Genomic DNA, 15,951 nt, shown 5'->3' on the forward strand with positions numbered 1-15,951 from the left:
ACTTAAACCAATAAAAATTATTCTGTATACGGTGGGGTCATCCCCTCCTTAGCCCTCAGCTATTTATGCTAAAGTTTGACATTTTTTCTCCAATGCTTTAAGAACAACTGCAAGACCAAGGCAATTCAAATGGGATAAAAAAGTATTTTTTAAAAAATCTAAAAAATACAAGATTTTATCCATGTGTGATTGCTTTAAACAATAAAATTTTCATTTAAAATGTTGAAAAAGCCCATCGTTAAATTCTACCATCGTACTGACTCATCGACGATTTGAGGATAACACTGTGAAACTTAAGCATAAAGAGAGGGGAGATATTCCCTCCCTCACATAAGGGGTGATTTCTGCTTGTTTAAGTTTTAAGGTTACTTTTTACTTCATTCAAAAAAGATTGTATAATATATTCCAGACTTTAATATCTTTTGGTATGCATCCAGAAAAATATACTCAGAAGCACCGAATATAAACTTTTAAGCTGAAATAAAATCTAATACCACAAACTAAAGAGGCCAACAAGGTTGATCAACAATGTCCCAATGTCTCGCTTTTTAAATTTGTGGCGTTTTTTAAATGGCTCAGTTTAAAACGTGGTCTTTTGTTCTGTTCCTTTAAATCTAAAAACACAAGATCTTATCCATGTGTGATTGCTTTAAACAATAAATTTTTCATTTAAAATGTTGAAAAAGCCCATCGTTAAATTCTACCATCGTACTGACTCATCGACGATTTGAGCATAACACTGTGAAACTTAAGCATAAAGAGGGGGGTCATTCAAACAAAATTGTATAATATGTTCCAGACTTTAATATCTTTTGGTATGCATTCAGAAAAATATACTCAGAAGCACCGAATATAAACTTTTAAGCTGAAATAAAATCTAATACCAGAAACTACAGAGGCCAACAAGGTTGATAAACAATGTCCCAATGTCTCGCTTTTTAAATTTGTGGCGTTTTTTAAATGGCTCAGTTCAAAACGTGGTCTTCTGTTCTATTCTTTTAAATCTAAACCGATCCAAAATTTCGCGATAATCTACCAAGTAAGAAATAGAAATTCATTTACTTCGATATACAATGTGCAGCTGTGAGAACCCATCTTGGATGAATCAAGATTCCTCCACACCAGTGTCCAATTGGTCCCCATTTAGGATGATTCAGATGTATTGATACCTGTAAAAAAAAATCAGTTAAGCATTTTATATTCTTATATAAAGAAAAAAAGAAAATAAACACTATATGAAAACTAATTGGCTTTTAAAACAAGTTTGGAAATCAGGTTGTTTTATCATTAGCGAGACTGTTCATCTTCCAATAATTAGCTATTAAATTCAGATTCGTAACGTATAATGGTTTAAAATGTCTGAAGAGTCTATCGGTTCTTTCAAAACAAGTTTAAGTATTTCATTAACTGCTACTGCTACTGCTAACTACACCTTTCAGAACTAAACCACCTGAGATTTGCCCAGGCTCCCTCCAGGCTGAGATTTAAACCACATTTGCCCAGGCTCCCTCTTCATCCCTCATAAAAACTTCACTCTTGACACCTTCCATGAAGTTTCTATTTTTTTAATATCCTTCTTTGTGACATCATCTTTTGGCATCTTTTTGTGACATTCAGAGACGATTTGCTTTTCGTTTGGTGCCAGATGGATTACTGAAAAGCACAATATTTAGCAACCCATGATCCTTCACCCGAAAATTTGCGTTAACTATAAAAATTCTTTTTCTTACAGCACTAGAACCAAATCATACTTTTCGAACAGGTTATTGTTTATATACGATCAGCCGGACTAGTACCTAAGCATACCATTAGACAATCCCTCTGGAGAATATTCAACCTATTTTAATCCGCCTTCGAAAGCACTCACGTTTCTGATTCAGACTTGACTACTGGCATTTACCACGAATTCCGATATTCATGTCACAGTTCGCAGACTAATCTTCTACTCTTCTACTTCTTCTACTCTACTCTTCCAACTCTTCTAACTTATCTTCTGATCTTCTACTCTACTCTTCCAACTCTTCTACTTCTTCTACTCTACTCTTCCAACTCTTCTTCTACTCGTCTAACTTATCTTCTGAGGTTCTACTCTTTTACTTCTTCTACTCTACTCTTCTAACTCTCCTTCCACTCTTCCAACTGATCTTCTGATCTTCTACTCTTCTTCAACTGAAAAAAGCACCCTGCGCCATGGCTATTCTACTTTTTACATCTTCACTGAATCCACCACCTTGACTACTAATATTAACCAGGTAAATGAAGCTATCCACTCTATCTTGCTACCTGACATCTTTACCCTTATTTATTCTTAATCTAAAAGATTTAATCTCCTTGAAATCAATTTTCCAGCCTATTATAGCACTTGAACTCTCGAAGTCTCCGAAAATTCACTCATTCTCACGTTTTTAGATAGGACATTCGTAATTTGATCACATGTTGTCCCATAGTCTTTTCTATATTTCTTAAGACAAAGCTTATCAAAGTAATTCATATAAATGGGAATATGACAAAACCCTGCTTAACTCCCGATTCTGTACCCAGGCAGCTATTAACCTTACTTTCTACCTTAACCGCAGCAATTATATTCTTGTGCCCCTAGTCACTTTAATATACTTATTCGACATACTATAAGAAATATGGACTTAACTAAAGCATTTTTATCAGCTCAATGAGTTTTCGGTTCATAGCCTATAAAACTGAAGACTAAAGAGGCACTTATGATCCTTCGCAATTATCAATCTAAGGGTGACAATTTGGCTATGCATTCTTTCCCCTTCCTAAATCCACACTGTTTTTCTCTTAAAACTTTGTTTACAGTATCTCTTGGTCGAATAAGTAATTTTATCTTAAGTAATTAGTTTCATACAGACTTCAGTCTTTACTCACTAGTATTGCCTTTAACAGGATTTAATTAAATTTATCCTAAAATCACTAGGTACTTCCCTTTTTTCAAAAATCCTATTCTTCAGTAATTTATCTATGAATTTCATAACCACCACATTTCAAAGACTCATTTACGACACTATCAATACCCTTGGGCTTTCTATTTTATAATTCTTTAAGCACTGTCTCTAGCCCTTGGTGCTCACTGATGTGATTTCGCGCAAAAAAGGCTGTTTTTGTGTAACAGAAAAATTTTCTCCGTTTTTTTTGCAAATTTATGCGTCACAACTGTTCAATGGTTGCGTTGAAATATTTTTACTGAGCCGTTGAAAATCACATCTGTTACTCTGAATTAAAAGCTTTTAGGACCATAAATTGCAAGTTGTTGAGAAACTAATCATGTTAGTCGGAATCTTTCCATTATTATTTGAAATAGAATATGAGGGTCATTCATTTTTAATCCAAGGTTTTAATTCTCAATACTCGGGGGGATATTTCCATGGAAATGAACATACAGGACAAGAATTACAAAATAAAATAAATAATTTTATTGCCCATTACAAATAGACATGAAAGGTCACACAATGGAGTATGAAAAGATATTAAAAGGAAAAAGGAAAAAGCACACAAACGAAAGACACACAAAGGAAACAGAAAACAATTTAAACAGAAAATAAATAAATATAAATAAACAATACATTCAAAGACGCTGGCTAATAGATTGAAAAAGATTATGCTTATGATCTGGTGATGAAGCAAACCGGTGCTTTCGTCTCATTACAATCATTAAAGGGTCACACAAATTATACTTAGCTAAAATTCTAGTGTTACGTGTCTAAGGTGGTAAGCCTAAAATATATTTCGCATACTTAAAGAAGAGGGATCTAATACGCTACTTATCCCTATCAGTAACAAGAACTAAGAGCTCATATGGCACTTGTGACGAGGCAAGAAAAGCTAAGAGCCAAGAGATCATATGGTATGAGCTGTAGCAAAATTCTATTAATCAATAGATTGATTTAAAAGGAAAATAAGAGGCTTAATGCCGGTCAGGATTTAAAATAAGAGCTCTGAGTCACGATGTCCTTCTAAATATCAAAATTCATTAAGATCCGATCACCCACTCGTATGTTTTAAATACCTAATTTTTTCTAATTTTTTCTAATTTTTCCTCTCCCTTTAGCCCCCCAGATGGTCGAATCTGGGAAAACGACTTTATCAAGTCAATTTGTGCAGCTCCCTGACATGCCTACCAATTTTCATCGTCCTAGCACGTCCACAAGCACCGAACTCGCCAAATCACTGAACCCCTCTCCCCAACTCCCCCAAAGAGAACGAATCCAGTACGGTTCCGTCAATCACGTATTAAGGATATTTGCTTATTCTATCCACCAAGCTTCATCCCGATTCCTCCACTCCAAGTGTTTTCCAAGATTTCCCCCTCCAACTCCCCCCAATGTCAAAAGATCTGGTCGGGAATTGAAATAAGAATTCTGAGACATGAATCCCTTCTAAATATCAAATTTCATTAAGATCCGATCACATATTCATAAAATAGAAATACTCTGATTTTCACGTATTCCAAGAATTCCGGTTTCCCCCTCCAACCCCCCCCCCCCCCCAATGTCACAGGATCTGGTCGGAATTTAAAATTAGAGCTTTAAAGCGCAAGACCCTTCTAAAAATCAAATTTCATTAACATCTGGTCACCCCTTCGTAAATTATAAATACCTCAATTTTCAAAATTACCCCCCCCCCCCCAACTGCACCAAAGAGAGCAGATCCAGTCCGATTATGTCAGTCACGTGTCTTAGACAGGTTTTTATTCTTCCCATCCAGTTTCGTCCTGATCTCACCGCTTTAAGTATTTTCTAAGATTTCCGGTTCCCATCAACTGCCCCCCCCCCCACCCAATTACGCTGGATCTGGTTGAGATTTTAAATAAGAGATCTGAGTCACGAGGTCCTTCTAAATGAAGTTTCGTGAAGATCCGATCACTCCTTCGCAAGTTAAAAATACGTAATTTTTTCTAATTTTTCAGCATTAACCCCCCCCCCCAATAGAGCAGATCCATTCCAGTTATGTCAATCATGTATCTAGGACTTCTGCTTATTTTTCTCACCAAGTTTCACCCCGATCCCTCCAATCTAAGCGTTTTCCATGATTTTAGGTTCCCCCACCCCAAACTCCCCCCAATGTCACCAGATCCGGTCAGGACTTAAAATAAGAGCTTTGAGACACGATATCCTTCTAAATATCAAATTTTATTGAGATCCGATCACCCGTTCGTAAGTTAAAAATACCTCATTTTTTCGAATTTTTCAGAATTAACCCCCCCCCCCAACTACCCAAAAAAGAGTGGATCCGTTCCGGTTATGTCAATCATAGACTTGTGCTTAATTTTACCACCAAGTTTCACCCCGATCCCTCCACTCTAAGTGTTTTCAAAGTTTTAGGTTTCCCCCTCCCAACTCCCCCCATGTCAACAGATCCAGTCGCGATTTAAAATAAGAGCTCTGAGACACGATATCCTTCTAAATATCAAATTTCATTGAGATCCGATAACCCGTTCGTAAGTTAAAAATATCTCATTTTCTCTAATTTTTCAGAATTAACCCCCCCCCCCAACTACCCCAAAAAGAGCGGATCCGTTCCGGTTATGTCAATCATGTATCTAGGACTTGTTATTATTTTCCCCACCAAGTTTCATCCCGATCCCTCCACTCTAAGTGTTTCCAAGTTTTAGGTTTCCCCCTCCCAACTCTCCCCCCCCAATGTCACCAGATCTGTTCGGGATTTAAAATAAGAGCTCTGAGACACAATATCCTTCTAAATATCAAATTTCTTTGAGAACCCGATCACCCGTTCGTAAGTCAAAAATACCTCATTTTTTCTAATTTTTCAGGATTAACCATCCCCCCCCAACTACCCCAAAGAGAGCGGATTCGTTTCGGTTATGTCAATCATGTATCTAGGACTTGTGCTTATTTTTCCCACCAAGTTTCATCCCGATCCCTCCACTCTAAGTGTTTTCCAAGTTTTAGGTTTCTCCCTCCCAACTCCCCCCAATGTCACCAGATCCGGTCGGGATTTAAAATAAGAGCTCTGAGACACGATATCCTTCTAAATATGAAATTTCATTGAGATCCGATCACCTGTTCGTAAGTTAAAAATACCTCATTTTTTCTAATTTTTCAGAATTAACCCCCCCCCCAACTACCCCAAAGAGAGCGGATCCGTTCCAGTAATGTCAATCATGTGTCTAGGACTTGTGCTTATTTTTCCCACCAAGTTTCATCCCGATCCCTCCATTCTAATTGTTTTCCAAGTTTCAGGTTTCCCACAACCACCCCCACACCCCCAATGTCACCAGATCTGTTCGGGATTTAAAATAAGAGGGATTTAATATAAACTGTAACCAAAGGTTTACATTTTTGCTTTTCAAACTAAAAAAAGTAATAGAAAATAAAAAAAAGTAAAATACTTTTAAAATCAAAAAGTGAAAAAACGACAGTAAGAGACGATAATACGAAATTTACTTAAGGAAACGTTCAAAGGGGTTACTCCCAAGCAATCGTAAGAGGAATTTCCCTGTTTCTACTCACAATCTACTCACTTATAATGGTGCAAGTTTGCTGCTGTATTTCCTGATATGTTGAATAACCTCCAACCTCCAGTTGAATAACCTCCAGCTTTATATTTTAAGATATATATAACAACTGGTTTGCATCCCACTGAGCACGGAGCTTTTTGCCTGTGCCTACAGACCAAGGGCCTACTTTTACAATGTCATCAGTCCAATTTAACTCCAGTTCAAACTAAACGACCGAGTGAACAAACTGTTAGAATATTCAATGCGAAAGTACAGGTTTTGACAACGGAGATTTTCTATTGAAACCGAAAGTCTTCCTTCCAACTCCTAGGAAAGTTTTACCTATTAGAAACACTCCCATAACACTACTTCCCGTTGCTGCAGGCCAAACTTCCGTATCATATTACAGTTCAAGTAATTCAAGGGCATAATATTTTCGTTTTTATGAAAAATTAGCTTGATAAAACAAATAAAAATATCTCAGTGAACATATGCGAGCATTGAATTTGGCAAAAATTATTAATCATTTAGTCAGTGATACAATCTAAGTAGTAAAAAGTAAAAGTTAAACGGTGGCAAATACCTGCCAAGGCCAGGCTCCGCGTTTGCTTTCTTTTCCGTTTACGATTCTTGCTGTTTTTTTCTTCTCACTATTATGGTATAATGAATTTGATTCTCCCTCGCTCATGTTTTCATCTTTTTCTCGAGGTCGTCTTTGTCTGTAGAATTGACTTATTCCACATTCTTCTTGAAACGTTGGTATTCGCGATTCTTCTGTTTTCCCAGACGTCTTAAATATTACTGTAAATAATAATCATGTAAATGATTAAATAATAAATAATTAAATAAATTTTAAATAAATTATTTATATTACTGTAAATACGTAGTTTAAAAAAATAATCATGAGGGAAACTACCTTAGAGACACAAAATAGCTTAAATAAAAAAAGAGCTAAAATTCAAACGAATGGATAAAATCAAGTGCTAAATTATCATTACAAACAATTCCTAGGTTTTTACTGTCTATTCCTTTGTTGTATTTGTTTTGACATTCTCCTTTTTATATATATAGATATTCTTTATTTAATATCTAATGTTTATGTACAAAGATTTTTTTATAATTATTTATATATATATTCAAACATATTTACATATATTCCTTTTAGGGTTTATGATTGTATTTTCAGTGCATTCCAAGCATCACATTTCTTATAGCGAGACTTTAAGCACTGGTCCTAATTTTTAAGTTTTAAAATTACTAAACTTTCGTTTTTCCAAGCTTCAAAAGAAAGAGAACAAGAAGAGAATAAGAAAAGAAAGAAAATAAGAAGAAGAATCAAACAAGAAACAATTAACCATAGCAAAAGAAACACAATTTCGAATAAGAAGATTTCTAGGATCGAGTAGTTTGAAAGTTTTAAACTTACAAAATATTCCTTTCCACAAAACACAAAATCGCAAAGAAAAGAAGAATAACGAGGACAATAAACAGCCAGTGAAAAAATTGAAAATTATGCAAATGTTCCGGACAAGATCTCCGCTTGACCGTCCTCAATGCAGAATAAACTGATACAAATATATATATATATATATATATATATATATATATATATATATATATATATATATATATATATAAAACCTTAAAGCAAAACACAAAACTAAAATATGATGATCCTTTCTCAGTAACGGTGAAAGGGTAACTGAATAAAAAACACAAGTCTAAATGAAATTTCACAATATCATCGTACTTACAGCACTCTTAAAAGTTAATCGCTTTCCAGGTAGATTTTTATTAGATATTTTATTTCATTGTGTAACATAAATTTGTGGATGCATTTGAAAAGGATCAGAATTAATAATTTTGCCATAGATGGGACTTAGAGAAGTATCTTCAGTGTCTCTATTGAGAGCTACCTTTTGGTGTGTGTGCTTTTTTATCTCAACTGCCTCCCTGAAAACTTGCATGAGGCCTTTAACGGGGGCAATAATGGAGGTGCTGTCAAATAAGCTGAGATAATGTCGATTGTCGTAGAAATTTTGAGCCATGGCGGAATAAAAAATCACAGGCCTTTGGCGTAGCCTCATGGCCTTGTCTATTGAGGATCTATGCTCTAATAACCTCTCCTCTAGTTGCTGTTGGGTTCTTTCAATATAAAAACTGCCACAGGAACAGGGAATTCTATAAACACCACTATCCAGAATGGGGCTGATTTTATCTTTGCCACTGCTGAAAGAGCTCTGTATTTTATTTGAATGTTAAAAGGTGACATTAGGCTTATGTTTTTTAAGGATCCTTTTCAGTTTGTCACTCAATTTTGGAATGTAGAGTAGAACAGTGAACAATGTCTTTTTATCCATCAATTGGATAATATCTGTTAGGAATTGTGGAGTTGATGACTTCTTTTCTACCCCATAAAATTACTTGAAACCATTATAGAGAAAAGACAAAAAAGGCAGAAAAGAAGTCATCAACTCCACAAATCCTAAAAGATATCATCCCATTGATGGATGAGAAGAAACTAGATTGTGGAAGGGATAAAGGCCTGAATTACTCCCCTTCCCTTAATAATTTTCGACCACATTTTGGCGTTCAAAATAACAATTTTAATTTCAGTCACACCTAATACTATACACTAAACTTATAACAGCGGTAAGCCCCCTTAGCGCAGTTGTGATTTATTACGAGCGCTGTTATAAGGCCAAAACATCGGCGAGTGCTCCTCTTCTCGCCAACCACTCTTGTTTTTTTATAGCTTCTATTTCAGAATTCACCAGCTGGTTCAGACTCTGTTTCTACTGCCGTGCCCCAAACAGAAGCTAACAAGCAAATTGGAGTTTTTTTCAAGGGGAGAGCATATTTTTCTGTATTTAATGTTTTTAGACTTTCCCTGGAGCTGTCTGTATAATTTATGTAATTCGTCTTCTTTCTTGCGTGTTTCGATTTTACGGCCACCGATTTGCAGGCCCTCCCCCAGACAAACTCCTGAGGACAGGCTTGGTATATTTAATCATGGCGTTATCAGTCTGCTAGTTGTAGGTTTTATACTTATGGAAATAGAAATTGTAGAAGTTAGCGAAATGAACTGTCTCGGTAGTACACCTATTCAAAACAGCAGTTGCAATAGAAAGATTATCCTTCATATTGTATTTGCAGGTGTAGTATTCACTCAATTAAATAGCGTTTCGAGATCTAACAAGCAAATAATATCTAAAGTTGGAACTGTGAACTGTTCACCGTGATTTCCATATTGACATATGGATGCAAATTCTGGAGCCTGTCTAGAGCTGTAGAGAAAAGGTTACTTGAATTTGAGGAAAATGGTCTGCGAAGAATGTTTGCGATTTGTTGTGATGATAGAGTACTTAATAACTAGATCAGGTTTCTCACAAAGCAACCTCAACTAATCGGTGAAGTCCGACTTAGAAGGTGGAGTTACTGGGGTTACATGATTCAATTGAAACAAGGACAACTTCCGTAAGACGTTTGGTTCTGGACACCTCCGGGCCTCAGGAGGAGTGGAAGACAATGAATCAAAATAGATTGGTCGTTTTCCTGAAGATGAGGCAAAAGTTCTACTATCACCCCTCTATGAGCTGGCTCAGGATCTTTCGACGTGAGGGTCAACCATTGCTGCCCTATATGCACTTGGTTTCGGAAGATAAGTCTAAGCAAGTGAGTATGGATGTTCTGGGTGTTTGCTATAATTATTGCTATATGACATTATTCTGCTGTTTTATTGTTCTTGCGATATCTTACGTGTTACTCTTATTGATATGAACTATTGTTATTGTTCATAATTTATAGAACAGATTTTTAAGGGGACTAATGGGTCAGGAACTTCTCAATCATTAATCTAAGAGTGGAAATTTGGTCAATGCATCCTCTCTCCTTCCTAAACCATACTGTTCTTCTTATAAAACTTTATCTAGAAAATCTTTAAATCTAAAAAGCATCATCATACTAAGTAAATTACTTCCTACAGAAACCAAGCTAATACTTCTATAATTACCATACTCAATCTTACCTTTATTATAAAGGAGTTTAATTAAAGTCTCCTAAAATTGCTAGGTACTTCCCCTCTTTCAAATGAAACTCACAATTTCAGTAATTTATGTCTTGCTTCAAAACCACCATGTTTCGAAAACCCATTTGCCACATTATCAGCATCTGAGGCATTATCATTTTTAAAATTTTCAGTGTTACATCTAACTCTTTTCTCGCTAAATAAATCTTCCTCTACATCTAAAATTGTCTCAAACTTTCTATTCTTTTGTTTATTATTTCTTGTAATTTTCTCTGTCAATTAATGAAACCCCATCTTTACCTTTAAGTGGGACAAGTCCAGATTGACCATTTGATTTTTTAACGTATGCAATCCTGGGCCGACCTTGGTCATTACATGATTTTCTACACTTGGCAATACTCTTCTCAAACAGTTCGTGGTAACGAACTGTAGTAAGGTGCGGCCCGGCTCAATAGTAACCGAAACTCTAAAAAACGGAATTTTTATATCAATAGTTACATCAAAAGAATCGCATTTTAATGTTGACTTTAAATATATAAGTTTCATCAAGTTTAGTCTTACCCATCAAAAGTTAAGGCCCTGAGAAAATTTGCCTTAGTTTAGAAAATAGTTCCCTCCTCAACGTACCGCTCTTTACGCTAAAGTTTTTTTGCTGTTATGTAAAATGGGTAAAATGGGTGTATTATGGGTAAAATGTAGAGTTGAGAAAAAGAGTCTAACTTAAGCGTAAAGGTGGAGTGTTGAGGAGGGAACGGTCCCTTTCAAATACGGAGTAATTTCTGTTCGTTTTAAGTTTTAATGTCGCTCCATACTTTCAGTGAAAAAACTTGTTTTTTTTTTATTTAATATCTTCAAGAGTTGACGTCCTGCACAATCAATCTCAAACCTATTGCCTCCAATTTATTATATATTCATGCTTACAAATATTACAGTACAATGAAGAGGCAGCCAATATTAGACAACTTAGCTAGAAAGAGGCTTTTCTACCAAAAACAATCCATTGGCCAGAATTCATTGCAATAATGTGTCGTTTATCAGGCTATAATTTCCTCGAGGGGTGCCACTCCTCAAGATCACCCTGCAGCGCCATTTCTAGTTATATTTCTGGCAAACTCATAAAAGCTCCACCCTGAAGGTACTGCGAGTCCGTGCAAGCAGGATTTCACTTTCCGGGTCATGGATGAAAAAAGGAGCTTAAGACAGAGCAGTGACCCTAAACCATCTACGATACTTCATTTTAGAACCTGGATGGTTTATGACCCTCTCGGAGGACAACGAATTCCATTAAAAGATAATATCACCTCCTACACTTAGCCATCAGTCGAGCCTGCATTTATTTCTAAGGTTCCTGACTGTCTTAAGTTACAAAGAACAGTAGCAGTCTGTCTAGCAGTCAAGACAACGACATAAATGTCCAGCTTCAATGCTGTGATACGTAAATGAAACTCAGAAGAATAAGATTCAATAAAGCTTCAAGGGCTTCTCGAGAAATGCTTAAAGAAAGTTGAGCTTAAATACTTTTTTTCTCCGAAATCCACCCTTCGGTAATATCACACACGTAGTGTGGGGCCCCTCAAACATTAATTTTAAGTATATCATTAGAAGTCATTCATTTCCAACTGTCTGTGAATAGAATCAGAAGCATATTGGAACTTCTACACGCTTTTTGTCAACTGTACAGTTTTGTAAGGTTTCATCTGACAAATCTAGGGATTCTGCCAAGACGTAAACTGTCACGCGTGAGCTAGAAAATATGACAGAAACTTCCTACTGATAGTTCAGTTTCGTCATTGTTTCTCTTCTGTTTATAGTCTGTAGACCGTTTCCCGTGGCCTACTTCAGCTAAGGTTAAAAAAATCGTTAAATAACCTTAATCAAGCATCATGAGGTTTCGTTTTTCATTGGAGACTAAAGAATAGTTTTCTTCAGGATATTTTCTGATTCATAGTAAGGTGGTTAAGAATAAAAGGTAAAAAGACGGTTGTCATTCATCGTTTCAATCAGACGTTTTCACAACAATCATATATTTATTTACCAATTGAAATGACGATAAATTAGTAATTATGGAATGGTAGATGGAAAATTAAATCAAATCCGTAAATAATTCATTTTATTGCAATGTAAATATCATACACAATAAGACATTAAAAAGCTGTTCAAGAAGTATATCTTGGGTTTATTTGGACAAAACCTCGGTCGATTTATATAATAGTTTATGTTTTTTGGGCACATTATGATGTTTTTAAGGAAGAAATATGGACCAGAAACGACACTGCTATTTGTAAGTATTTCTGTTTTGATCGTAGAACAAGTAGTTTAGCCTTATGTTTATTAAACTCTGATTAAATACCGATAGCAATGAAAATATTTTGGCTTGAAAAAAGTTCTAAACCAAAGATATATTGGCTTGGAAAGGCAAAACAAAATTCACCGATAAAAAGTGTCGTAAAGACTGAGTGGAAGGCAGGCTCTTCCATATTTAGGATAGCCCTGGATTGGTATTGGGCCATGGTCCATGATTGGTCCATGAGCCCCGCGGGCAGCGGGGCGAGATCTGTATTCTATATTTATTCAACAAAGAGTGATAAAACTAAAAAAAAGAAGAAGGTAAAATTCTAGTAAATTGACTTCTTGCTGTCTCGGAAAGGGTTTAGGTTAGGAAAATGAAACCTTCAGGGATGGGTCTACAGGCTAAAGTATGTCCCGGGAAGGTATTTTAAAGTACCCACCTCCACTCCTTCTCCCTCTAGAGGGCCCTGAAATTTGCCTACATGACAGGTCTATAGCCTACCTATTAAAATTTTGACAAAACAACATTTTACCTTAATTTTCAGTTACTAGTTGCTTTTTCTCTGCCTTTAGCTCTAAAATGCAATTCCTGTTATTTGAGTAGAATTTTGAGCCATATCAATGTTTTTTTTTTCAAAATTTAGGAAATGTATTTGCATATCTTTAAAACCTTATAAAATGGAATTGAGCAAAGTTATGAAGCTGAAAACAATTTTATTGTACTTGAATTAAACAGAAGATCTATTTTGCAAGGTTTCACTTTTATAACACACATATTTGTAAAGGTCATCAAAGGTCAGGGTCCTTTAGAGGGAGAAGGAGTGGAGGTAGTTGCTTCAAAATACCTTCTAGGGACATACTTTATTCTGTAGATTCATCCCTGAAAGTTTCATTTTCCTAACCAAAACCCTTTCTGAGATAGCAAGAAGTCAATTAACTAGAATTTTACCAAGAAGAAAAAAAACTCAAAACGGTCAATGTTCCTATTACCTGAACAATTGTTTAGGGTCATGAAATTATTGTTATTAAATGCATTTTGACTTTTGGAACATATTTTCTCTCTTGCAAAACTACTGCAAACTCACCGTTATGGAGTTATTCCGGCCCAAATATTCTTGTATTTACACATATGGAATTGCAATCATTTCTGTTTTTCGTTGATCGGATATTTGAAATCGTGAATCTGTAATAGTTTAGAAACAAATTTGGGCTATATATTTGCACATTAGGGGGGTGGGGGTAAAGCATAACATATATTAAATACATAAACTAACCATTGATGCATTTAATATATGCTATGCTTTACCCCCCTCCCCACCCTAATGTGCAAATATATAATAACTCCATAACGGTAAGTTTGCAGTAGTTTTGCAAGAGAGAAAAGATGTTCCAAAAGTCAAAATGCATCTATTAACAATAGTTTCACGACCCTAAACGGTTGTTCAGGTAATAGGAACATTGACCCTTTGCTCTATAGGTAATGTTATCTGTAAGCAAGCCCACTTTACGCTTTTTTAGTTTGCCCCGTGTAGGAGGAGGGTCGACCAGAAATGGATTCGCTTCAAGAATTCAAGAATTCAAGAATTTCAAGAAAGTGTTCTAAACTGGAAACTATGCGGCTTCGCAGCATGGAGGAGGAGGGTCAACCAGAAATAGATTCGCTTCAAGAATTGGCATTTCTAAGTGCTCTAAACTGGAAACTATGCGGCTTCGCAGCATACTTTCCAATTTAGAGCACTTGCGACAAAACTAAACATTTACCATTCTCTATAGTATAGGCCTATTTGGAGGCTTACAGTACTTCTGAAATCTATAGGCCTATTAATGTTTATATGATTCTAGGCAGTTCAACTTACCAGATCCAGGAGATTTCGCCTCTTCTTCAAGATTCGGAAATCTAAATCCTCCAGATAACAACTCGCCGATCGTTTCTTGACTCCTTTTTTCGTCTGGAAACTTAAATCCATTAACACAACAATTAAAATATATAAAGAATAAATATATATTACACCACATTTTCATATCACATTGTAAATTATGGTTCCTGTCGGAAAGACGACGGAACTACCTTGATACGTAACAACCCGGACTAAAGAAACTATTTTGGACTGTCAACATCCGTTGAAAGGGAAACTAGCTGTGATGTAAAACAGTCCAGTTTTGGAGGTCTTCTCCAAATATATACGCTACCCGCTTGACTCATTGTATTAATTAACAGTTTTGGTAAATAGTATACGCATACTACAGCTATTTATGGACAACATTATTCAGTATACAGCTGTAGATTAGATAGAGGAGGCAGGGATTGCCCCCTCCACCCTGCTTGGACCTGTAGTTTCACCCTGCTTTGGACCTGATGTAGTTTCACCTAGATCTGTACGAATATGTTAAGTTAAAAAGAATAGTTTGTCCTACCCACATGTCCCAAGATTTTACAATTGTCCTCATTTTTTATATTTTTCATTTAATCCACCCGTATTTTGCGTTTCTATATAAATTTTGCCGTTCACCCTAAATTTAGGGTCCCCCGAAAGAAGACACTGCTTTCGCATATAGCTTGTGTATTCCATTCTGTCAAAAAGTTCGTGGTAATGAACTGTAAGCAAGGAGCGACCCGGCTCAATAGTAACTGAAACTCTGAAAAATATTAATGGATTCATCAAAAGAATCTGATTCTATGCTGATTATAAAAATATATAAGTTTCATCAATTTTAGTCCTAGGCTACCCATCAAAAGTTACGAGCTTGAGCAAATTTGCCTTATTTTCGAAAAAAGGGGGAAGACCCTTTAAAAGTCATAGAACCTTAATGAAAATCATGCCATCAGATTCAGCATATCAGAGAGCCCTATTGCAGATGTTTCAAGCTCCTATCTGCAAAAATGTGGAATTTTGTATTTTCTGCCAGAAGAAAGATCACAGATGCGTGTTTATGTGTTGTTTATTTTTGTGTTGTTTTTTCTCCAAGCGGGACCATGTCAACCCAGTGGTGCTAGACTGTCAGGAGAGGGCTCATTTGAACGAAAATTAAAAGTTTTAATGCGCTTTAAAGTGACCAAAAATTAGAGGGCAACTAGGCCCCCTCCCACGCTTATTTATTCCCATAGTCACCGCATGAAAATTTTGAGATAACCAGTTTGTTCAGCATAGTTGAAATATCT

At 35.8% G+C, this 15,951-nt stretch overlaps 1 protein-coding gene across 3 annotated transcripts in view; it reads right to left on the reverse strand.

The window, feature by feature from the left end:
• The window catches only part of LOC136032209 (chymotrypsinogen B-like), a 58,594-nt gene extending 43,683 nt beyond the window's left edge, over positions 1-14,911 (reverse strand). Inside the window, exons 1-4 of one of the 3 annotated variants that reach the window (XM_065712417.1) lie at positions 8,117-8,131; positions 7,902-8,040; positions 7,059-7,276; positions 1,063-1,169 (exon numbers count right to left, since the gene is read on the reverse strand). In XM_065712417.1, the coding sequence (XP_065568489.1) occupies positions 1,063-1,169; positions 7,059-7,163 (212 nt within the window). In that variant the 5' untranslated portion in view covers positions 7,164-7,276; positions 7,902-8,040; positions 8,117-8,131. Of the gene's footprint in view, positions 1-1,062; positions 1,170-7,058; positions 7,277-7,901; positions 8,041-8,116; positions 8,172-14,647 lie in introns of those variants that run through there. The other 2 variants (XM_065712415.1, XM_065712416.1) reach the window with 2 other exon arrangements.
• Positions 14,912-15,951: the final 1,040 nt, after the last annotated feature.

The sequence above is a fragment of the Artemia franciscana genome, chromosome 10, assembly GCF_032884065.1.
Source record: "Artemia franciscana chromosome 10, ASM3288406v1, whole genome shotgun sequence".
Lineage (NCBI taxonomy): Eukaryota > Metazoa > Arthropoda > Branchiopoda > Anostraca > Artemiidae > Artemia > Artemia franciscana.